The sequence below is a fragment of the Bombina bombina genome, chromosome 5, assembly GCF_027579735.1.
Source record: "Bombina bombina isolate aBomBom1 chromosome 5, aBomBom1.pri, whole genome shotgun sequence".
Lineage (NCBI taxonomy): Eukaryota > Metazoa > Chordata > Amphibia > Anura > Bombinatoridae > Bombina > Bombina bombina.
The window spans coordinates 1,001,064,087-1,001,089,663 of NC_069503.1; the positions used below are offsets into that span (position 1 = coordinate 1,001,064,087).

The 25,577-nt window shown below is 37.6% G+C and overlaps 1 protein-coding gene across 1 annotated transcript in view; it reads left to right on the top strand.

The window, feature by feature from the left end:
* Window positions 1-25,577, top strand: part of POP1 (POP1 homolog, ribonuclease P/MRP subunit) — a 118,278-nt gene that overhangs the window by 55,529 nt on the left and 37,172 nt on the right. Inside the window, exons 13-14 of the mRNA XM_053715237.1 lie at window positions 16,506-16,697; window positions 18,408-18,562. Of these exons, the coding sequence (XP_053571212.1) occupies window positions 16,506-16,697; window positions 18,408-18,562 (347 nt within the window). The remainder of the gene's footprint in view (window positions 1-16,505; window positions 16,698-18,407; window positions 18,563-25,577) is intronic.

Below are 25,577 nucleotides of genomic sequence, written 5' to 3' on the forward strand. Positions count from 1 at the left end.
CCTACCAGGAGGGGGCAAAGTTTCCCAAACCTCAAATGCCTATAAATACACCTCCGACCTCACTCATACCTCAGTTTTAAAAACTTTGCCTCCTTAGGAGGTGGTGAAGCAAGATGTGCTAGATTTCTTCAGTGAAAGGCGCTTCTAAGCATATTGAAGCCCAGTTCCTCTCTAAGTGCAGTGTTTGTCTGAGGGATGTGAAGGGATTATTGCCTGATGATACCATGTTTTTGCCTATGGGAAAGATTTTCATAAGGCTCTCTTGTTTGTATAAAAAATGGAAATAAGGGAGTCATTTAACAATATTTTAAATCTGTGTGATAATATTAAACTAGAGGTGCAGACCCTATTAAATTATTGCAAACTATTATAAATATTAAATAGGGAGAAAAATAAGGAGAAGTAGTCCTTATAAAAAGATAGGGAATTCAGCACTCTCATATACACATTTAAAGGAACAGAGATATAAATATCACAATGTATCAACCTTAGTTTTCCAATAAATAGAGCTCAAGTGTGGTGCCAGGTGAAAACCCAGAATAAAGACTTGACAACTAGCATGCTTGCAGGGCACTCATAATTTTATTATTTACAAAAAAGCAAAAAATATTTTTCTTAATAAAGGTCATATGACCATAAAAGTAAATTCGAACAAAATTTATTCAAAAATGTGAGCTAAAAAGCTAAGTGAGACGTCTCATAGGAAAATGAAGTATCTAAAGATGAGTGGCTAAATATAATAGTGACAATGCAACACCTCTATTAGAGGACAACCCCAAAAGAGAGAATAATATGAGGGTAATGTTGTCATAATAATATCATGAGGATCTATGCAATTCACATAAACATTAAGCCAGAGGAATATAATCACAAGAATACTGTAGAATGCATATTTTCAAATTGGAGTGAAATATGGACACAGGAAAAAGCTTTGCACAATCATATGCAGCATACAGCTATACCAAATCTTAAAACACAACACCAAAATCAGTGGACAGTCCCAAAGTTAAGGGTCAATACTGTCATGATATAAATATAGGATCTATGTGTTTTTAAAGATGGGTATTGTATAATAAATTTTGCATAACTTCTGACAAGCAGGATATTAGTAAAGCAGCGGCATTTAAACATGAACACATCACAATTTAAAGGAAGTCCTTCCAAATCTGTTGTGAACAGGCATCCACTTGTATTGCGGGAGGAAAAAATGGATGAAGTAAATTTCCACTGCCTGTAAATAACAACACAGTCATAGCATGCACTCACAGTCTTTGTGATGTAAATCAAGAGCAGAATCCTTGTTTGTATACATGCCTTGTCAGTAATTAAGTGGTCCTTTTTTTTTAGCGACTTTATTTGTGGCTAAATATTTGTCAAGGATGGTAGAGTCTGTGAAACATACAAGTTTTTTTTTTTTGTTTTTTTTTTGGAGCTAGTTATTTATTTATAAATTAGGATGCTAAGTATTATGTTAGTCTCATGGAATGATGATAATAACATTTTATGCAGCTTTTATAGAAGTATCCGTTAGGCTTTATTTAGAAACATTTAGTTTTTTTGTATATACAGTCAAAATTCTTGTTTTAGAAATCCACTACAGCTTTGCATGTCGCGCATGTGATGATGCTTTTTATGTCATAGCATGACCTGTCATTTTGCTCCGTTTTGCGCAGCATTATTTTATTAATCAGTTTTTTTTAACCCCTTAATGACCACAATGTACCCTGTATGTCACTGGTCGTTAAGGGTTTTTTCAGGACATAATAGCACAAGTCTAGCAAGAAAACGCTATTAATGCCCTCCCTCTAGCAGGCTTTGTGGAATAGAGCCGTCTCAACGCTGGTGGCAAGACCACGCTATAAAACAATCACGTCCTAAAAAAAGGCCAGCGACATACAGGGTACGTCGCTGGTCCTTAAGGGGTTAAATAAAATTTTCGCTCTGTTTCCCATTCTCTCAAGCCTGTTCTATATATTCTATCTAGGAGCATGGATATAAATTTGCAGAATTATTTTTTTTTCTTCAAATTTTAGTTTTTTTGCAATTATGTCTCAAACTGAATTTGCCTCTGATGTTACCATAGGATTTGAGCTGCCTGAACACACATTTACCATAGTGTGTTTGTTGTAAAAAAAAGCTGATTTAGCTCTTGTTTTGACAATTTGTCAAATGCTGATAATATATCTGAGCACAAATGCACCCACTGGTATTCCATCTAAGTCTAATGTACATAGCATTCCTGCAGAAATTAAATATTTTATTTCTGCAGCTATAGAGAAGGTAATGACTGCTATTCCGCCTTCAAATGAACATAAAAGGGTTTTAAAACATTTTCCTAAACCTAGTAAATTAAGTTCTGACTTTCAGCATACTGATGTATCCTCTACTTATGTGATTTCCTCTGATTCAGAGGATACCACGTCAGAGACAGATATAGACACATCTTTTTTTTATTTAAGATAGAATATATTCGTTCTCAAGACAAGAAATCTAAGGGTAAATTTAAAGCTCCCAATTGTTTTCGTTCCTTTCGTCAGAATAGAGAATAGAAAACCACTCCTTCCCCTAAGGACTCTGGCTCTAATTGGAGACCATCTCCGAATTGTAATAAATCTAAGCCTTATAAGAAACCAAATCCTGCCCCTAAACCTACTATTTCAAAGAGTTTGGACAGACTCTGTCCAAAATCAGTGCATTCAGAATATAATTTCTCAGGGGTATCGAATAGGATTCAAAATAAGACCTCCCTTGGAAAGATTCTTTCTTACCCATGTACCAAAAAACCCAGTAAAAGCTCAATCCTTTCTGAAATGTGTTTCAAATCTAGAACATTCAGGGGTTATTGTCCCAGTTCAACAGCAGAAACAAGGATTGGGTTTTTATTCAAATCGATTCATTGTACCAAAGAAGGAAAATTCTTTTAGACCAATTTTGTATCTGAAAACTTTAAATTGTTTTGTAAGAGTCCCAACTTTCAAGATGGTGACTATAAGGACTATTCTGCCATTTGTTCAGCAAGGTCACTTCATGTCTACAATAGACTTACAGGACGCTTACCTTCACTTTCCGATTAATCCAGATCACTATCGATTTCTGAGATTCTCTTTTCTAAACAAGCATTGCCAATTTGTCACTCTTCCGTTTTGGCCTTGCAGCAGCACCAATAATATTCTCAAAAGATCTGGGTGCCCTTCTATCTGTAATCAGAGAGCAGGGTATTTCGGTGTTTCCCTATTTGGACGATATCTTGGTACTAGCTCTATCTTTTCATTTAGCAGAATCTCACACAAAATAATTTCTGTTGTTTCTTCAAAGACATGGTTGGAGGATCAATTTACCAAAGAGTTTATTGATCCCTCAAAGGTCACCTTTTTAGGTTTCCAGATAGATTCAGTGTCCATGACTCTATCCCTAACAGAAAATAAACGTTTGAAATTGGTTTCAGCTTGTCTAAACCTTCAGTCTCTATCATTCCCTTCAGTGGCTATGTGCATGGAAGTTTTAGGTCTCATGATTGCAGCATTGGACGCGATCCCTTTTGCTCGTTTTCATATGATACCTCTACAGCTTTGCATGTTGGACCAATGGTGCAGAGATTATACTTGGATATCATAACTGATATACTTAAATCCCAACACTCAAATCTCTCTCTGACTTGGTGGTTAAACCATCACCTTATTGTTCAAGGGGCCTCCTTTGTTCGTCCTACCTGGACTGTGATCACAACAGATGCAAGTCTCACAGGTTTGGGAGCTGTTTGAGGGTCTCTGACAACACAAGAAGTTTGGAGGTTACCAATCAATATCTTAGAACTCTATGCTATTTTCAGAGCTCTTCATGCTTGGCCTCTATTAAAGAGAGAATTATATATTTGGTTTCAAACAGACAATGTCACAACAGTGGCATATGTCAATCATCAAGGGGGTACTCGCAGTCCCCTAGCAATGAAAGAAGTATCTTTTAATACTTTCTTGGGCGTAATCCAACTCTTGTCTAATCACTGCGATTCTTATACCAGGTGTAGACACTTGGGAAACGGATTATCTCAGCCATCAGACTCTACATCCGGGGGAGTGGTCTCTCCATCCAGATGTGTTCTATCAGATTGTGCAGATGCGGGGTCTTCCAGACATAGATCTGATGGCCTCTCGTCTAAACAAGAAACTTCCCAGATACCTTTCCAGGTCCAGGGATTCTCAGGCGGAATTGATGGATTCTCTAGCAGTTCCATGGTTTTTCCAACCTGTCTACATTTTTTCACCTCTGGTTCTTCTTCCAAGAGTGATCTCAAAGATCATAATGGAACAATCTTATGTGTTTCTGATAGCACCAGAATGGCCTCACAGGTTCTGGTATGCGAACCTTGTCCGAATGTCCAGTTGCCAACCTTGGTCACTTCCTCTAAGACCAGACCTTCTGTCTCAAGGCCCGTTTTTCCATCAGGATCTCAAATCTCTAAATTTGAAGGCATGGAAATTGAACGCTTAGTCCTTAGTCATAGAGGTTTCTCTGACTCTGTGATTAACACTGTAATACAGGCTTGTAAGCCTGTTTCAGGGAAAATATATCACAAGGTTTGGAAAACCTATATTTCTTTCCTAAGATATGGTGAGTCCACGGCATCATCAATTACTAGTGGGGATATCACTCCTGACCAGCAGGAGGAGGCAAAGAGCACCACAGCAAAGCTGTTAAATATCACTTCCCTTACCCATAAACCCCCAGTCATTCTCTTTGCCTTCGGTGCAAGGAGGAGGTGAAGTTTTGGTGTCTGAAGAAGATTGGATTTATTTAACTTCAATCAAGATTTTATTATTTTGAAAGCCAGAGTAGGTTTACTCTGACCTTTCCTCTCAAGATTGGGTTTAGCCGTACTCCACGTTAGTCTCTTCAGCGGGGCAATGGTGGCTTTAAAGCAGCTAAGAACTTGTAAGGTGGGCCTTGCTGCATTTTCCTAACATATTTGCTGCCCTAGTATAGAGAGCTAGAGTAGGTTTGCTCTGATCTTTCTTTTCTTTTACAGGCCTATGTAAGGAGTTGGCGTCCTTCCACGCTGTGTGAGCTGTCCTCCTGCTGGACAGCCAGACTGCAGGTAAGTGCCTTTTTGTTCTTCCTGGTTTGGGAGACTGTGCACTTCAGATGTTTCAGCTGCAGTGTTATGTGGGACTTATATATCCTTTGGAAGGATATTGACAGGCAGGGAGCAGGCATGCTGTGTGATAGAGACTTGGGGTTATTACTTTATTGGGTTTTAAGTATATACCTCTTTCTTACTGTGAGATATGGGCTATGCTAAGCAAGTGACTGACTTTATTTGGCTGCTAACATTCATTTATAGTGTGTTTGAGTTTGACAGCTTAGTCTCCACAGTTAAACCGCTGTTTTGTTTATATGGAGATCTCTGTTTTTCACTGTGATTTTTTTTTTTCTGAGTGCGGAATTCTTATCTGAATAAAATGTCAGGAATGTTATATGTTTAGGGACATGTGTGGCTGTTGTAATGGTCTTCCGGTTTTTTGATTTTTTTTCGTGGCGGGAAGGTCTGTATTTATTTTTTGTTTGGAAGCGTGCGCTTGTGTGTTTTTGCCATCGGCGGGTCACGTGACCCGCTTAGTCTGACTTGGAGTGGAGTGGCGTTTTACTCCTAATTCTGCGTATCTGGCAGTATCAGACATTTTGTTACTCGTACAAACCAGCAGTGAACAGTGAAACTCAGAAAATGTTTAGCCTGTCTTTGTTTGTGCTTCAGTTTCATGGGTTACTATTCTCATTTGGTTCTCAGTGGGAGAAAGTTAAAGACACAGAAAATGTTTAATCTGTTTTCATGTTGCGCCTCAGTTAACTCTTTAGTGAATAGAAAGCATAATTATGTATATGCTTTACTAGCTTAGTGCTAGTTTTCCTCATATCATGTATTGAGAAGTGCAACCATGATTTTATTTGTTTTTCAGTTTTGTTATGTTTTGAAGCTCAAATTGTTTCTTTTTGCATGTTGTTGGAGTCTCACGCCTCTAAGAACATTTTTATACAGATTCTAATGTTTGTTTTTCTGTGCTGAATGTTTAGCAAGAGCTATTGACTAGTACAGATAGGTTGTTGCCTCTGAGCCTTATGTCTCCTAGAATGCTGCTGTTCTGGCAATGTCACAGTTTTCTCCTTAAATGTCCCAAGCCTCTATGGCGTCACATGCAGTGCCCTGCAGTACCTCTCAATCTCCTCTGCGGTATCTGTGGCTTGGTTTGTTTTTCTTTTTTTTACAAGGAAAATGCAGGAGGACTTTTAAAGTTTCAGATAATACGTATTCTGCTACACAGGTTGTCCCTCTCTTATGTCGGGTGAGAAGGATTCTCCGGTATTTTCTGAGGATGAAATCTCAAATCTGGACAGTACGATTCCTTCATCTGATGCTGAAGTAGTATCCTTCATATTTAAGCTTGAACACCTTTGTGTATGGTTAGAGGAGGTTTTTGCTACTTTGGAGTGACTCTGATACGTGTGTCGTTGTCAACTGTAAAGAATCTAGTAAACTTTATAATTACTAAGATTCCCTTATGGAAGTTTTTCCAGACCGTGCTGGGAGATTTTTCACAGGAATGGGAGCAGTCAGGGTTTCTTTTTTCCTGTTTCCTGTCTTTGAAAGGATGTTTCCTGTCGCTGTCTCCATTAATGATCATGGCGCACAGTGCCTAAAGTAGTAGGGCATTTCTACTCTGGCTAAGAGAACTAAGATTCCTAGAGAGGATAGCTGTTCTTTTCAGGATCAATAACTACGATTCCAAGAGAGGATAGCTGTTCTTTTCAGGATCAATGGACTAAGTTGAAAGTTTACATGGAAATTTGTATTGCATCTATGTTGACTGCGGCATCTTATGGGTGCAATGCCTTGTCTGCTTCCAATTTGGTAAGAGACTCCTTTGCAAGATCCAGTACAGAATTAAGGCTCTTAAGCTAGCCAGTTCTTTTATTTCTGATGCTGTCTGGAGATGGGTTTGGCAGAGAGTACTCTGAAGGGTCAGATCTCTGCCTTGTCTATTTTGCTACATAAGCGTCTTGCAGATGTGCAGTCTTTTTTTGTCAGGCCTTGTTCAGAATTAGGCCTGTGTTTAAGTCGGTTACTCCTACTTGGAGTCTGAACCTTGTTCTAAAACTTTTGCAACAAGCTTCGTTTGAGCCAATGCATTCCATAGATATTAGTTATTATCTTGGAAGGTTTTGTTTCTTGTTGCTATTTCTTCTGTTTGGAGAGTCTCGGAACTCTCAGCTTTGCAGTATGATTCTCCTTACCTTATTTTTCATACTGATAAGGTGGTTCTTCGTACTAAGTTAGGTTTCCTTCCTAAAGTTGTTTTGAATAGAAATATTAATCAGGAAATTGTTGTTCCTTCTCTATGTCCTAATCCTTCTGGTCATAAGAAACGTTTATTACACAATCTGGATGTTGTGCGTGCTCTGAAATTCTATCTTCAGATGACTAAGGATTTTTGCCAGTCTTCTGCTGTGTGTGTTTGTTTCTTGGGGAAACATAAGGGTCAGAAAGCTACAGCTAATTTTCTCTCTTTCTGGTTGAGAAGTGTTATTCATATGGCCTATGAGACTGCTGGACAGCAGCCTCCTTATAGATTTACAGCTCATTCCACTTGGGCTGTCTCTTCTTCTTGGGCTTTCAAGAATGAAGCTTCTGTGGAATAGATTTGCAAGGCTGCAACTTGGTGTTCTCTGCATACTTTTTCCAAATTTTACTAATTTGATTCTTTTGCCTCAGCTGAGGTTTCTTTTGGGAGAAAGGTTCTTCATGCAGTGGTGCCTTCTGTTTAGGTTACCTGTCTTGTCCCTCCCTAATCATCTGTGTCCTCTAGCTTGGGTATTGGTTCCCAATAGTAATTGATGATGCCGTGGACTCACCATATCTTAGGAAAGAAAACATAATTTATGCTTACCTTCCATGGCCATGCCCTTTATTTAAAGACAGTTATTTTTTTACTAACACCTCAGGCACCTCTACATCTTTGTTAACTGGGGGTTATGGGTAAGGGAAGTGATATTTAACAGATTTGCTGTGGTGCTCTTTGCCTCCTCCTGCTGGTCAGGAGACATATTCCCACTAGTAATTGATGATGCTGTGGACTCACCATATCCGGAAATAAATACATTTATCAGGTTAGCATAAATTATGTTTTCATGGTGTTACTCATGATTATTCTTGGCATTCTTTTAGGATTCCTAGGATTCTACAGTTTCTTCAGGATGGTTTGGATAAAGGTTTGTCTGTCAATACTTTTGAAAGGACAAATCTCTACTCTTCCTATTTTATTTCACAGAAAGATTGCTAATCTTCGTGATGTTCACTGTTTCATACAGGCTTTGACTCTTATTAAACCTGTTATTAAATCTATCTCTCCTCCTTGGAGTCTAAATTTGGTATTAAAGACTTTGCAGGCTTGGGGGGCGGAGCTAACCGCTGAAGTGGAAGGTCGCATCTATACAGAGCTCCTAGCTCCAGATATATAAAATGGGACTTATTTAACTGTTATTTAACGTTTTTTCAGCCTATACCAGATATGAAGGCCACCCCAACTACACGAGACGCTCTGATGGAGTTTGGGAGCTTACAATAGTCCTATAATACTTGGTTTGGCAAGTTGTCAGCTCATGCCCTGAGCCGGTCTATTGAGGCCTCTCTGTGAAACGTCTGATATCTTTTTTTTTTTTTCCGGTGCATTAAGCATAATAATTGTCTCTTAGCTACCTACTACATGTAACATGTTTGCACTGGAGATGGAGGGGACACACAAGTCGTGGCAGGCTCTATTACAGATATTTGATTGCCAGCTCGACAGATGTTTTTTGGACCTGCGCAAAACCCTGGTAATGGCGACCCGAGGAGTGGCAGATAACAAACATCATGGTGTTGAGCTAAATAACAAGGTAACGGAGCAACCCCCAGAACATCAATCTGAGACACCGTTGAGTGACCTTGCACACAATAGTTTTGATTCGGATATTGCGGGCATAAGGCTACAACCGGTTATCAAGCACTCACCTGACTCTCCCATAAGAAAACCACTACAAGCGGCAGCCATCAGAAGCAACATGGCTCGGCCGGAGACAATGCAGATGGAGGTGTCCCAGAAGCAGTTGAAGGGAACGAGCCAAACAAGCACTCTGAAAACCTCAGCACACACGTCTATTAACAAAGTGGAGCTTGATCTAACCAGCAGCCCCCGTTCAAACCTGGAGGCTATGTCAAGTGATTCACTAGAGGCCGAGACACAGTTGAAGTTTCCCTCCGGGCTGCACTCCCTACCTGTAGCCCCTAAGAGCCACGCTTGCTTCACCAGAAAGGGACGCACTGATGTTAGAGCCGGAATTGGGTAAGCACTTCTCTTGAAAACCCCTGAACAGTTTGGGAGAACTGACTTGCGGTCAAATGACTGATACTTACGGGAAACAGGATAAAGACCCGCCAACTACTACCCTCAGACTCCTTTAATGACCTCGCCTATGCTTATACAGACTATAGTCTTCTGTAAAGTGTACGCAGACCCCAGCTATGTTCATGCTCAGAGTTTTACTTGGGACTGCACCAGAAACGGGCATAGGCTAATGGAAATTATAAGTACTATCATCCAGCAGAACATGCCATTTATTGCATTATGACACGGAGTGCTCATGTTTTTGTTCATTATTGGTTATATTTCCTCTTTCTGCTCCTCCATTTTATTTTCATATTCCTTGAATTTCTGTTGTATAGCTGATCTGGCACTTACCCCTATGTATATACCTTATACTGACATTTTATGGGCAGCCAGTTTATACTTAGTTTGTTGCATATTTTCCCTGTCACAGTTGGGAAGAGGCCTATTTAATGATGCATTGGATAGAGTGTTATTTTCTTCCCAATTATGTATATTCAATAGTGGCCTATTTTGGCAGCTTGCATGTCCAATGCTATATAAATAACTGTTATTAGGCTATGGCCGCATATACAGAGTGAGCTTGGTTAACTATACAATATATGCTTTTCCATGCACTTATGTTTTAGAACTAATAGCTCTGTAAATGTGATACGAAAGGTTTATTATATGAGATAATCTCAATAAGTAGGGAAGCAATGTTACCTTGCATTATTAACAGGAAGGTACATGTTTTTAAGCAGGGACAATGATTATTATGTGCCCTAGGTGCATGCTTTCACCTTTTATGTATAACGTGCTGAGTCTGACATCCTCAAGACAAGAAGTGGAATAGCATACACAAAGGATTTTTCCATACTATTAATTTAACTGTTATAACATGATATTGCTCCTAAATATGTGTTCTCTGGGCTACCTATAATGTTCTTGTGTCTAACATACCTTCATATGCAAATATTGTTATACCTATGCTGTGCAAGCTAATATAATTCTCAATTACCATGATGATAATTACATATTTGCTGTTTATATCTTGGGCTGATTACTATACTATGTTTAGGATACCATATTATTCCCTCTCTATACATAACATAATGGTTATAATCCGCCACATCTCCTATAACATTACTGTCCGCATTTTCTCTTTACTCTTTGTATCAGGATATTTATAGAAATTTTAATTTAGCTACAATTCCATTTGCATAGCTAAGATCTCCACTACTATGGTTCAATGCTATCTGAAGTGTAGTCTCATGGGGACTGACTAACATCTCCCCTACATATTTGCCACACTATCCTATTTCTATATACATTATTTATCCTACACCTGACTGAACATCCATACTAGGCAACATGCAGTATATATTGGTCTATTCGCTTATAAGTAATCTCTTCAGGAAGCTCCTCCAAACGCTTTATACTCAAATACACCTAGAGTCCCTAAAACCATCCCAGATCCACATCTTTGCAGACTCCGCCCCCCCTTCTCCCCCTTTTAGAGCGGCTCTGGCCCGCTGAATGTCCCTTCCCCCAAACAAAACTACCATACTAGCCCCCATGTTACTCTAATACATTTAGAATAGATAAATCACTATATGATTGCCATAGTAATATGGGGGCCATCCTTAACGCCCACTAACTCAAAGGTTATAAAAGTCCCAGTTACCCTTCTCTTTCGCACACAATCCCTTTCTATTACTCTCAACCCTATATATCATCCATCTTTCGATCCACACTTTAGACATACTCTTCTAACATTCACCAGAAACTACATCCTTACTGGGGATTTTGTTGCTAAGTCTGGTTAAAGCTTTTATTTACATGTATTTAGTAGTCATGACACTTATTATTGTAATATCGCTATCTTAAGCTTTTTGACCAAACCTACTTTTTATAAGAGGATTGTGAAGATGTATTCTTTATGCTTGATTTATATCTGGACATATTTTCTGTGTTATTGTAATTACTCATTGCCTCAATAAAAATATTTTCAAAAAAAAAAAAAAAAAAAAGACTTTGCAGGCTACTTCTTTTGAGCCTAAGCATTCTTTGGACATTGAACTACTTTCTTGGAAAGTGATATTTCTCTTGGCTATCTTTTCTGCTAGAAGAGTTTCTGAATTGTCCGCTCTCTCTTGCGTCTCCTTATCTGATTTTCGATTGATAAAGCTGCTTTGCAGACGTCATTTAAATTTTTGCCTAAAGTTCTGAATTCTAACAACATCAATAGGGAAATTATTGTTCCTTCCTTGTGTCCTAATCATAAAAATACTCTTGAAAGGTCTTTATATTCTTTGGATATGGTAAGAGCTTTTAAATATTATATTGAGGTTACTAAAGTTTTCAGAAAGACTTCTAGTCTATTTGTTATTTTTTCTGGTTCCAGAAAAGGTCAGAAAGCCTCTGCCATTTCTTTGGCATCTTGGTTGAAACTTCTGATTCACAAAGCTTATTTGGAGGCAGGGCAGTCTCCACCTCAGAGAAAAACAGCTCATTCTACAAGATCAGTTGCCACATCATGGGCTTTCAAGAATGAAGCTTCAGTTGATCAAATCTGCAAAGCAGCCACTTGGTCTTCTTTGCATACATTTACTAAATTTTACCATTTTGAGGTTTTGGTTCTTCAGAACCAGCTTTTGGTAGAAAGGATCTTCAGGCAGCTGTCTCAGTTTGATTCTAGTGCCTATGATTTAAGTTTTTTGAATTCTTAAGAAAACTTAAAATCATTGTTTTGGATTTAATTTCTCAGAGGAAAAAACTGTTTTTATTTTATCCTTTCCTCTAGTTACTCGTGGACTAAAACATCTGTACCAGTAACTAGCTTGTGGACTCTTGCCACATATATAAAAGAAAACCTAATTTATGTAATAACTTACCTGATTAATTTCTTTCATGGTGGCGAGAGTCCACGGACCCACCCATTTTTTGGGGGGGTATGATTTTTTTTGTGTAAAGCACATTATTTATCCTGTTCCTCCTTTTTTATGCTTTTACTCCTTCTACACCGCACTAACTTGGCTATACGTTAAACTGAGGTATGAGTGAGGTGGGAGGTGTATTTACAGGCATTTGAGGTTTGGGAAACTTTGCCCCTTCTTGGTAGGTATGTAATATCCCATCAGTAACTAGCTCGTGGACTATTGCCGCCATGAAAGAAATGAATTTATCAGGTAAGTTCTTACATAAATTGTTTTTTGTTTCTTTTATTTTTTTTTACAGTCCTGGAACAACCTTTTTGATTAAGACTTGGAAAGGAAAAAGTAACCAGCGCCCAGGACTGATATCTGCTCACTATAAAGAAGACCCCCTAATAGGTCTAGAAACAGAACAATGGATTAGGATATATAGGAGCGCCAATGGCTTAGATATACCACAGGAAATAAAAATAGAAAGTCAAAATAGTCTCCAATAATTTCTATGTTCCAAAGTCAACCAAATATTTAATATAAAAATCCAATATAATTCTGATCTCCAGAATCATAAAAACACAAAATACAATAAAAACACAAAATACATATATAGAAGTTTAAAATACAATGCAGTAAATGATTTAAAATACAACAATTAACAGATTGATTCTAATCCGGTTAGTTAAACTGGATAACTAATATCTAATGTCCCAGTTTACGTGAGTCCTCTTAAAAACCTTCTAGTAAGTGCTTAGTTTTGTTTATCAAATATACGTGCAAATAAACCTAGTGTTCAATAAATAATATAATCATAACTCAATGGTTCTTATCGAAATGATAAGATCACTAATAAAGTGATACGAGACCCACTAATAGGTCAACAGTGCATATGAATTTTGCAACATTTAAATTGTGTGAAAAATCAAAAGAAAAAAAGGGGGATACAATGTGTTGGGTTCTTTAAACTGTCAAATAAACCATATTGTGGATTTGTGGAATATGACACACAATGAGTAGTGGATGTTGTCTTACAAAAAAATAATAATAATATTAATATCAAAATAATGAAAAAATAATATATATTAACAAAATTAAATGTTAAATCCTACCAATGGGGTTTTAAAACTAAACTGGTACCAGCTATTACCTCAAATCTCCTGATTGAATCTGGGTGATGGACTCAATGGTCCGTTATTGCATTATATCTTAAAAACAGTAAACAAATATCACAAGCTATATTAACTACCACAAACTATGTAATTAGGACAAACTGTTAAAAAAACGACAAATAAACAGAGAGTGTGTATAGTTTGGCCAAAACTAGTCCACAAACTCCTAAAGGTGTGTTTCCACAGCTTTAAATAGCTTAAAATGATGATATAACAATAGTGTCCTTAAGAGTCTTTGGGAAATCCTTAAAAGTCTAGTAAAAATCCGATGAGAGAAATCCTCAATGTAAAGTGAAGTCCAAAGTCCTAATCCTATGTTAAGAAAAATACCTGAAAGAAAATAGAAAAAGTGCACTAAACAAACAGCGCTAACGGGTATGGACTATTGAAAATAGTCTTACCATTCAAATCCTGGTCCTGGATATAATGAGCCTCCCCAACTCTGGTGTAAAGTATCGTCTACGCGTTTCGGCCCTCGTATCGGGCCTTTTTCAAGACATCTTTTTAAGCTATTTAAAGCTGTGGAAACACACCTTTAGGAGTTTGTGGACTAGTTTTGGCCAAACTATACACACTCTCTGTTTATTTGTCGTTTTTTTAACAGTTTGTCCTAATTACATAGTTTGTGGTAGTTAATATAGCTTGTGATATTTGTTTACTGTTTTTAAGATATAATGCAATAACGGACCATTGAGTCCATCACCCAGATTCAATCAGGAGATTTGAGGTAATAGCTGGTACCAGTTTAGTTTTAAAACCCCATTGGTAGGATTTAACATTTAATTTTGTTAATATATATTATTTTTTCATTATTTTGATATTAATATTATTATTATTTTTTTGTAAGACAACATCCACTACTCATTGTGTGTCATATTCCACAAATCCACAATATGGTTTATTTGACAGTTTAAAGAACCCAACACATTGTATCCCCTTTTTTTCTTTTGATTTTTCACACAATTTAAATGTTGCAAAATTCATATGCACTGTTGACCTATTAGTGGGTCTCGTATCACTTTATTAGTGATCTTATCATTTCGATAAGAACCATTGAGTTATGATTATATTATTTATTGAACACTAGGTTTATTTGCACGTATATTTGATAAACAAAACTAAGCACTTACTAGAAGGTTTTTAAGAGGACTCACGTAAACTGGGACATTAGATATTAGTTATCCAGTTTAACTAACCGGATTAGAATCAATCTGTTAATTGTTGTATTTTAAATCATTTACTGCATTGTATTTTAAACTTCTATATATGTATTTTGTGTTTTTATTGTATTTTGTGTTTTTATGATTCTGGAGATCAGAATTATATTGGATTTTTATATTAAATATTTGGTTGACTTTGGAACATAGAAATTATTGGAGACTATTTTGACTTTCTATTTTTATTTCCTGTGGTATATCTAAGCCATTGGCGCTCCTATATATCCTAATCCAACCTTTTTGATTAACCCTTTTTACTATTGTATCTAATCTTTTCTGCTGTAGTCAGATATATATGCGCTGCTGCACTGATCAAGCATTCCCTCTGTAGCATGTAGCAGGGGTTTTGGGGAGGGGTCTTTTGGAGCTGATTCTGCCCTAGGGTTGCCACCTTTTGCCCAGGAAATTCCTGGACACTTTTTAAGTGGGCGTGGAGGGTGTGTGTTTCAGGGCGTGGCTTGGGGGCGTGGCTTCTCGCGGCATCAAATTTATTATGAAATCAATTTTTATTTTATATATATATATATATATATATATATTGTGTGTGTGTGTATGTATATATATATATATATATATATATATTTAATATATATAAATATATAATATATACTGTATATATATATTATAATATATATATATATATATATATATATATATATATATATATATATGTGTTTATATATATATATATATATATATATATATATATATATATATATACACACTAAGTTGAAACGCCAATACCAAGTAAAATAGTGCTGTACAGGAGCAGTGTCTTTTTTTTGTAGTCTGCTGTTAGGTTGATAATTATCCTGGGGACATGATCCTGTGTGTTGTAAGACCACCGAGGACTCCATTATAGTCGTAGCTGCTGACCTCATTACTAAGACCTCTTGTGGGACGTGATTAGCCAGATTAACAAACATCAAACTATCAATATTATTAGAGCAGTGTTTGGCGCATTACCTTGCTTCTAGGCTTCATGAACCTGTGTGACCGAACTCGGGGTAACTGGTGGAGGTGGGGCCGGGGGACGTGCGCAATCTCGATGTCCTGCCTCTCTCTCTGCTGCCTGCAGGATGTGACGACTCCCCCGCTCTGACCCTCTTCCCCCCTCCCACTGTGTCACACTAATCATTTGTACTCCGTCTCTCCTGAAGTCTGCAGACTGCCCGGTTAGTAACCCCGGGCTAAGCGCTCCTCTGGCCATCTAATATTTTGTAAAGTTTGTGCTCAATGCGCCAGGGGAGCGCTTAGCCCGGGGCATTTGAGGCTAGTTCCGGGACACGGGACACAGAGCCTCAGACCGGGACTGTCCCGGTGAAACCGGGGCGGGTGGCAACCCTATTCTGCCCCCCTCTGTACCCCAGGCAGTTAAAAGGTGGGTGTTTTCTGCATGGCCAATGGAATGTGAGGAAACCTGAAATTGCCAGGCTGCTGCAGACTAGAGAAGGAAATGGATACAGCTTATTAAACTCTTATAGCTATTCGTGGGTTGTTAAAAACAGACAAATACATTGTACTGAAATCTTACAAAATGTAAGGATTTAGAGCATATCATTTTACACTATATAATCTCTTTAAATAGGTGTGACTGTGCCCAGCAGTAATTTTAAAATGAATTAATAATAATAGTAAATAGAGCAGACTTTTCAATCGGAACCATGAGTTATTTTTTACTTTCATGTCCCTTTAATACTAACTGTTATTATGCTGCTGTTGTGAAGCACTAGTTATTCATAGCTGCATATATCTAAGCATTGTTCACATCTCTCTCTCTTGTATTTTTCTCTTCAGGAAATAAACCGTCTAAAGAGTGAGCTGCTTGTACCTGGTTCACAGCTTGATCTCGGCAATAATGAAAGCAAGATTCCAGTTCTCTTAATACAGCAGCCTGGAAAAGTTACTGGTGCGCATCGGATACGTTGGGGAAGCGGGTGGGATATCTGCTTACCCAAGGGATGGGGTATGGCCTTCTGGATTCCTTTTGTGAGTAGGACATTTTCTTTCTTCCCTTTATTTTTAGTCATACAACTGCTTTCTATTAAATTATTTCAATTATCCAATTAAAATGCAATATATTATCTGTGCTCCGGTACATAATGCTGAGCAAACTAATATGGCAACTAAACAACATTTAGAATGTTATTTGAGTACAGTCTGATTTTTCTTATCTGCTAATTTTAAGTCTCTATACATTTTAATATGATTATGTGAGCATACTCTGTATCTGTAAACTGATTACATTTTTATATTCATGTGCATTTTATGTTTTGTGTTCTTTAGATTATTTTTTTCATGTGTAGGGTTTATTTGATGTAGGAACAGCTCCAGGTTAGGTCTTATTTTAAATCTCATTTTTGTATTCCCAAGCTCTATCTGGAAGAAAAGGCACAATATTAGTTATACATTGATTTTATTAAAACAGCTTTTTTTTTGTGGAAAATTTAAACATTTTAATACATTTTGTCCAAGCAGAAAAGTGTGTCTTCCAATTCAGGCAGTTAGGCTGATTCAGCTGTTGTAATCACTATTTATACTTGCATGTATACATAATAGCCTTTTACTTAAAAAAAAAAAAAAATAGACCAAAAATAAAATCCCTAACAAGGTGCATATTGTTCCAACATCACCCCTCTAATAATAACCTTCTCTAATGCCTGAGGTAAAAGTGGAGCATTGTCATGAACACCCTTTAACACAACAGAACACCTGTACTATATTTTCATTCCAGTTACTCCCTTTACCTTTCTGATACATAACATTAACCCCTTCCTGCCAAGTTCCAATGTAAAATATTGAAATCACGCATTCGTACATGTGATTGCCTGATTTCAATGATGGTATCGGGTCTGGGGGGGAGTGCTTATGATGCTAGGCACACCCTCCAGCTCGCAATCCCAGTTAAGAAGCAGTTATGGCTTCAGGACAGCAGAACGGCTAGGACGTTCCATTCCGTCCTAACGGTGCTAAAGCCCAGCAATGTTAGGACGGCGTGAAATGTCCTAACGGCGAGAAGGGGTTAAACACTTTATGGGGTGGGTTATGAATCTGAGTACTTTGTTACTCTTTAAAACAAAGTGCAAAAGCATATGACAAAAAAAAATATTTGTACAACATATAAATGTCACAAACCTAAATTCAGTAGTTCATAACGAGCATCAACTATAAAATGTGACAGGTAGAAAAATGCAAAAATATATGATCTGTAGTATAAAAAAAAAAATATTGGACTTGTGTATCCAAATAAATATATACATGTTTATAAATAATTAGGCGCACACCTTTCAGTGTGCTCGGGCCAATATCTGAAAACTTGAGCGGTAAATCGATATGGGAACCGCTTGTTACCAGTATCAATGACAATAATTTTAAAAATGTATCTAGAGGGTATTATACTATTTGTTTTCTAAAAAAAACACCCTCTCATAGGATGTAGTAGGCCGTATAGCTAATCAATTGGGGAAAGAAAACATAAAAAATAAACACAAAACGCACGAGAACTTAATGTGACCCACTACGAATTAAAACAATGATTAAATGAAATACAAACTAACATTGTAAGGAATAAATCAAACCATTATGCAGGTAGATAATCTCATACTTGCTTTTCTATGTGTTTATAATATAGGTTAGTTAACATGTTGTTGCATCTGGCAAGCCACTGACTAAATTTCTACTCAAATGATGAATTTTCAGATCTATAGAGGTGTTCGTGTTGGTGGTCGTCTCCAAGAATTGCAGCACTCACAATATATGGGAGCTCCATATAGTCCCAATGACTTCCCAGACTGTCCTGCTGGTGTTCTGTCGGGGAAAGAGATGGAGAAATCTTTGCTAGATAAATACAAAAGGTAATGTGATTCTTCTCCCTTACAGGTGTGTTCTGCTTCCCACTACAGGACGTTTCTAAATACTATCTAAAAGTACTCTATTGAAAGATATCATAAGGAACCATCTTAAATGGACATTAAACGCCGAATATTTTTCTTTTAATTGACAGTAAAGTCACGGTAAACTTTCATCTTTTAGATAGGGCATACAATTTTAAACAACTTTCCAATTTACATTTATCATTACATTTGCTTTGTACTCTTGGTATTCATTGTTGAAGGCTAAACCTAGGTAGGCTCATATGCTCATCTCTAAGCCCTTGAAGGCCTCCTCTTGTCAGTGCATTTTATTAGCTTTTCACAGCTAGACAGTGCTAGTTCATGTATGGAATTATTTGAATCAGCACTGATTGGCTAAAATGCAAGTCTGTGAAAAGAACTGAGATAATGGGGCAGTCTTAAGAGGTTTAGATACAAGGTAATCACAGAGGTAAAAAGTGTATTAATATAACAGTATTGGTTATGCAAAACTGGGGAATGTATATTAAAGGGTTTATCTTTTCAAACAATAAACATTTTCAGGTATACTTTCCCTTTTTAATTCTTCTGAAAAAGCTGCAATTAAACATTCGAAAAACACTTAAGCAGTTTAAACTGATGTCAAAACTAATAAATAAAATGCATGTTTGAACAACCCACCTTCAAGAATTGATGCTTACCTGCTGATCAACATCTCCCCTAGGTCTATTTGTGTAAACAAAAAAACACGCCCTCACTCGCCAAGACCAGACATGAGGTTAATATTAAAGGAACACTGTAGCCAAAAAAAATATTTTGTGATTCATATAGAGCATGCAATTTTAAGCAACTTTCTAATTTACTCCTATTATCAAATTGTCTTCATTTTCTTGGTATGTTTATTTGAAAAGCAAGAATGTAAGTTTAGATGCCGGCCCATTTTAGGTGAACAACCTGGGTTGTCCTTGCTGATTGGACAGAACCTTTAAACAAGTGCTGTCCATGGTTCTGAACCCACAATTTGCTGGCTCCTTAGCTGAGATGCCTTCTTTTCAAATAAAGATTGCAAGAGAATGAAGAAAAATTGATAATAGAAATAAATTAGAAAGTTGCTTACAATTACATGCTCTATCTGAATCATGAAAAAAATGGGTTCAGTGTCCCTTTAAGCTTCCAAACTATAAATAAAGAAACTGTTCCTCTGGAAATCCCTTCTCCACCCCCACCTGCATAGAAACTCTTCCATTCATCAAGGTTGTATTTCTATATGAAACATTGTGTTGCTGCTTTACTACTGTCCTTTCTTTCTCGGTGGGGAAATCCGATATGGAGAGATCCATTGAGTCTGAGATCCTTCTGCCATGTGCCATTTCCTATTTGAGGCCTGCAAGTGTTTCTCTTAATTCTCACTTAGAGATGACCTTACATGACTTATGGTGTTCATTGGATTCATTTTCTTCTCCAGTGAATTAATTCTCAACATATGCTTGGAATCCTTGGTCAGCTTTCCTTTATCATAACCTAATTGCAACCAAGCTACAACACTCAAAGTTGTCTTCTCTTACTAGTCCCATCACCATGCAAAATGTTTAGGCAGCTTTCTTCATAACTGCTTTTCATATTGTGTTTTCGGTTTTACACTATCCAGTAGTTAAACCAGCCTTACTACTACCTATGGTGTGAAACCTCTTTATATAACAGGAGCGGGACAAACCTCAAGACTATAAACCGTTGTTGCATGGTATTTAAAGCCTAGCTGCCAGAAGCAACCATCTTTGGAATCAAGTTTTGCCTAGTTTCCATTGAGGTGGTAAAGTTTTTGGAAACTGATTGTAACATGAACAATCTCCATAGACTTAAATGGAGATAAATGTTTTTACCACCAAAATTAACACCTTTAATAGAAACTATCCATTTGTGTTTTTTAACAAAGTCACTTAGTATATAAAGTAAACAGGCGGCGCTATACTACACACAATACTTTCAATAAAAGAAAAATCTCCTGTATCTGATCCAGAAGAATAATCAGTCACCAGGGCAGCTCCTTTTTTTAAGGTGAGGGAAAACCAACAAGTATCTACAAAATAAAAGCAAAAGGCTGCCTCTGCTGCCTCATGGTGTATACTATGTGAATTATGAAACAAATATATATATATATGTGTATGTATATATATATATATATATATATATATATGTGTGTATAGATGAATAGTGTAAATAGGCTGTATATCGCAGCCACCAGCTGGCTGATGTTCCTGTGAAAATTCCTCCTTAGACACGAGAGTGTCCAATGTCCGGCCACAGGCAATCAGGAGAAATCCAGAAGCCACTTTCCACAAACAGTACGCTGCAACTTGATAAAAGTACTAACAACTTTGTGTTTCTTTCATGTAATTAGCAAGAGTCCATGAGCTAGTGACGTATGGGATATACATTCCTACCAGGAGGGGCAAAGTTTCCCAAACCTCAAAATGCCTATAAATACACCCCTCACCACACCCACAATTCAGTTTTACAAACTTTGCCTCCGATGGAGGTGGTGAAGTAAGTTTGTGCTAGATTCTACGTTGATATGCGCTCCGCAGCAAGTTGGGGCCCGGTTTTCCTCTCAGCGTGCAGTGAATGTCAGAGGGATGTGAGGAGTATTGCCTATTTGAATGCAGTGATCTCCTTCTAAGGGGTCTATTTCATAGGTTCTCTGTTATCGGTCGTAGAGATTCATCTCTTACCTCCCTTTTCAGATCGACGATATACTCTTATATATACCATTACCTCTACTGATTCTCGTTTCAGTACTGGTTTGGCTATCTACTATATGTAGATGAGTGTCCTGGGGTAAGTAAGTCTTATTTTTTGTGACACTCCTAGCTATGGTTGGGCACTTTGTTTATAAAGTTCTAAATATATGTATTCAAACATTTATTTGCCTTGACTCAGAATGTTCAACTTTCCTTATTTTTCAGACAGTCAGTTTCATATTTGGGATAATGCATTTTAATTTAACATTTTTTCTTACCTTAAAATTTGACTTTTTCCCTGTGGGCTGTTAGGCTCGCGGGGGCTGAAAATGCTTCATCTTATTGCGTCATTCTTGGCGCGGACTTTTTTGGCGCAAAAATTCTATTTCTGTTTCCGGCGTCATACGTGTCGCCGGAAGTTGCGTCACTTTTTGACGTTATTTTGCGCCAAAAATGTCGGCGTTCCGGATGTGGCGTCATTTTTGGCGCCAAAAAGCATTTAGGCGCCAAATAATGTGGGCGTCTTATTTGGCGCGAAAAAATATGGGCGTCACTCTTGTCTCCACATTATTTAAGTCTCATTTTTTATTGCTTCTGGTTGCTAGAAGCTTGTTCTTTGACATTTTTTCCCATTCCTGAAACTGTCATTTAAGGAATTTGATCAATTTTGCTTTATATATATGTTGTTTTTTCTCTTACATATTGCAAGATGTCTCACGTTGCATCTGAGTCAGAAGATACTACAGGAAAATCGCTGTCAAGTGCTGAATCTACCAAAGCTAAGTGTATCTGCTGTAAACTTTTGGTAGCTATTCCTCCAGCTGTTGTTTGTATTGATTGTCATGACAAACTTGTTAATGCAGATAATATTTCCTTTAGTAAAGTACCATTGCCTGTTGCAGTTCCTTCAACATCTAAGGTGCAGAATGTTCCTGATAATATAAGAGATTTTGTTTCTGAATCCATAAAGAAGGCTATGTCTGTTATTTCTCCTTCTAGTAAACATAAAAAATCTTTTAAAACTTCTCTCCCTACAGATGAATTTTTAACTGAACATCATCATTCTGATTCTGATGATTCCTCTGGTTCAGAGGATTCTGTCTCAGAGGTTGATGCTGATAAATCTTCATATTTATTTAAAATGGAATTTATTCGTTCTTTACTTAAAGAAGTCCTAATTGCTTTAGAAATAGAGGATTCTGGTCCTCTTGATACTAAATCTAAACGTTTAAATAAGGTTTTTAAAACTCCTGTAGTTATTCCAGAAGTTTTTTCCTGTCCCTGATGCTATTTCTGCAGTAATTTCCAAAGAATGGGATAATTTGGGTAATTCATTTACTCCTTCTAAACGTTTTAAGCAATTATATCCTGTGCCGCCTGACAGATTAGAATTTTGGGACAAGATCCCTAAAGTTGATGGGGCTATTTCTACCCTTGCTAAACGTACTACTATTCCTACGTCAGATGGTACTTCGTTTAAGGATCCTCTAGATAGGAAAATGGAGTCCTTTCTAAGAAAAGCTTATCTGTGTTCAGGTAATCTTCTTAGACCTGCTATATCTTTGGCTGATGTTGCTGCAGCTTCAACTTTTTGGTTGGAAACTTTAGCGCAACAAGTAACACATCGTGATTCTCATGATATTATTATTCTTCTTCAACATGCTAATAATTTTATCTGTGATGCCATTTTTGATATTATCAGAGTTGATGTCAGGTTTATGTCTCTAGCTATTTTAGCTAGAAGAGCTTTATGGCTTAAAACTTGGAATGCTGATATGGCTTCTAAATCAACTTTACTTTCCATTTCTTTCCAGGGTAACAAATTATTTGGTTCTCAGTTGGATTCCATTATTTCAACTGTTACTGGTGGGAAAGGAACTTTTTTACCACAGGATAAAAAATCTAAAGGTAAAAACAGGGCTAATAATCGTTTTCGTTCCTTTCGTTTCAACAAAGAACAAAAGCCTGATCCTTCATCCTCAGGAGCAGTTTCAGTTTGGAGACCATCTCCAGTCTGGAATAAATCCAAGCCAGCTAGAAAGGCAAAGCCTGCTTCTAAGTCCACATGAAGGTGCGGCCCTCATTCCAGCTCAGCTGGTAGGGGGCAGGTTACGTTTTTTCAAAGAAATTTGGGTCAATTCTGTTCACAATCTTTGGATTCAGAGCATTGTTTCAGAAGGGTACAGAATTTGTTTCAAGTTGAGACCTCCTGCAAAGAGATTTTTTCTTTCCCGTGTCCCAGTAAATCCAGTAAAAGCTCAAGCATTTCTGAAATGTGTTTCAGATCTAGAGTTGACTGGAGTAATTATGCCAGTTCCAATTTCGGAACAGGGGATGGGGTTTTATTCAAATCTCTTCATTGTACCAAAGAAGGAGAATTCCTTCAGACCAGTTCTGGATCTAAAAATATTGAATCGTTATGTAAGGATACCAACATTCAAGATGGTTACTGTAAGGACTATCTTACCTTTTGTTCAGCAAGGGAATTATATGTCCACAATAGATTTACAGGATGCATATCTGCATATTCCGATTCATCCAGATCACTATCAGTTTCTGAGATTCTCTTTCCTAGACAAGCATTACCAGTTTGTGGCTCTGCCGTTTGGCCTAGCTACAGCTCCAAGAATTTTTACAAAGGTTCTCGGTGCCCTGCTGTCTGTAATCAGAGAACAGGGTATTGTGGTATTTCCTTATTTGGACGATATCTTGGTACTTGCTCAGTCTTTACATTTAGCAGAATCTCATACGAATCGACTTGTGTTGTTTCTTCAAGATCATGGTTGGAGGATCAATTTACCAAAAAGTTCTTTGATTCCTCAGACAAAGGTAACCTTTCTGGGTTTCCAGATGGATTCAGTGTCCATGACTCTGTCTTTAACAGACAAGAGACGTTTAAAATTGATTACAGCTTGTCGAAACCTTCAGTCACAATCATTCCCTTCGGTAGCCTTATGCATGGAAATTCTAGGTCGTATGACTGCTGCATCGGACGCGATCCCCTTTGCTCGTTTTCACATGCGACCTCTTCAGCTCTGTATGCTGAAGCAATGGTGCAAGGATTACACGAAGATATCTCAATTAATATCTTTAAAACCGATTGTTCGACACTCTCTAACATGGTGGACAGATCACCATCGTTTAATTCAGGGGGCTTCTTTTGTGCTTCCGACCTGGACTGTAATTTCAACAGATGCAAGTCTCACAGGTTGGGGAGCTGTGTGGGGATCTCTGACGGCACAAGGAGTTTGGGAATCTCAGGAGGTGAGATTACCGATCAATATTTTGGAACTCCGTGCAATTTTCAGAGCTCTTCAGTTTTGGCCTCTTCTGAAGAGAGAATCGTTCATTTGTTTTCAGACAGACAATGTCACAACTGTGGCATACATCAATCATCAAGGAGGGACTCACAGTCCTCTGGCTATGAAAGAAGTATCTCGAATTTTGTTTTGGGCGGAATCCAGCTCCTGTCTAATCTCTGCGGTTCATATTCCAGGTGTAGACAATTGGGAAGCGGATTATCTCAGTCGCCAAACGTTGCATCCGGGCGAATGGTCTCTTCACCCAGAGGTATTTCTTCAGATTGTTCAAATGTGGGAACTTCCAGAAATAGATCTGATGGCGTCCCATCTAAACAAGAAACTTCCCAGGTATCTGTCCAGATCCCGGGATCCTCAGGCGGAGGCAGTGGATGCATTATCACTTCCCTGGAAGTATCATCCTGCCTATATCTTTCCGCCTCTAGTTCTTCTTCCAAGAGTAATCTCCAAGATTCTGAAGGAATGCTCGTTTGTTCTCCTGGTAGCTCCGGCATGGCCTCACAGGTTTTGGTATGCGGATCTTGTCCGGATGGCCTCTTGCCAACCGTGGACTCTTCCGTTAAGACCAGACCTTCTGTCACAAGGTCCTTTTTTCCATCAGGATCTGAAATCCTTAAATTTAAAGGTATGGAGATTGAACGCTTGATTCTTGGTCAAAGAGGTTTCTCTGACTCTGTGATTAATACTATGTTACAGGCTCGTAAATCTGTATCTCGAGAGATATACTATAGAGTCTGGAAGACTTATATTTCTTGGTGTCTTTCTCATCATTTTTCCTGGCATTCTTTTAGAATACCGAGAATTTTACAGTTCCTTCAGGATGGTTTAGATAAGGGTTTGTCCGCAAGTTCTTTGAAAGGACAAATCTCTGCTCTTTCTGTTCTTTTTCACAGAAAGATTGCTATTCTTCCTGATATTCATTGTTTTGTACAAGCTTTGGTTCGTATAAAACCTGTCATT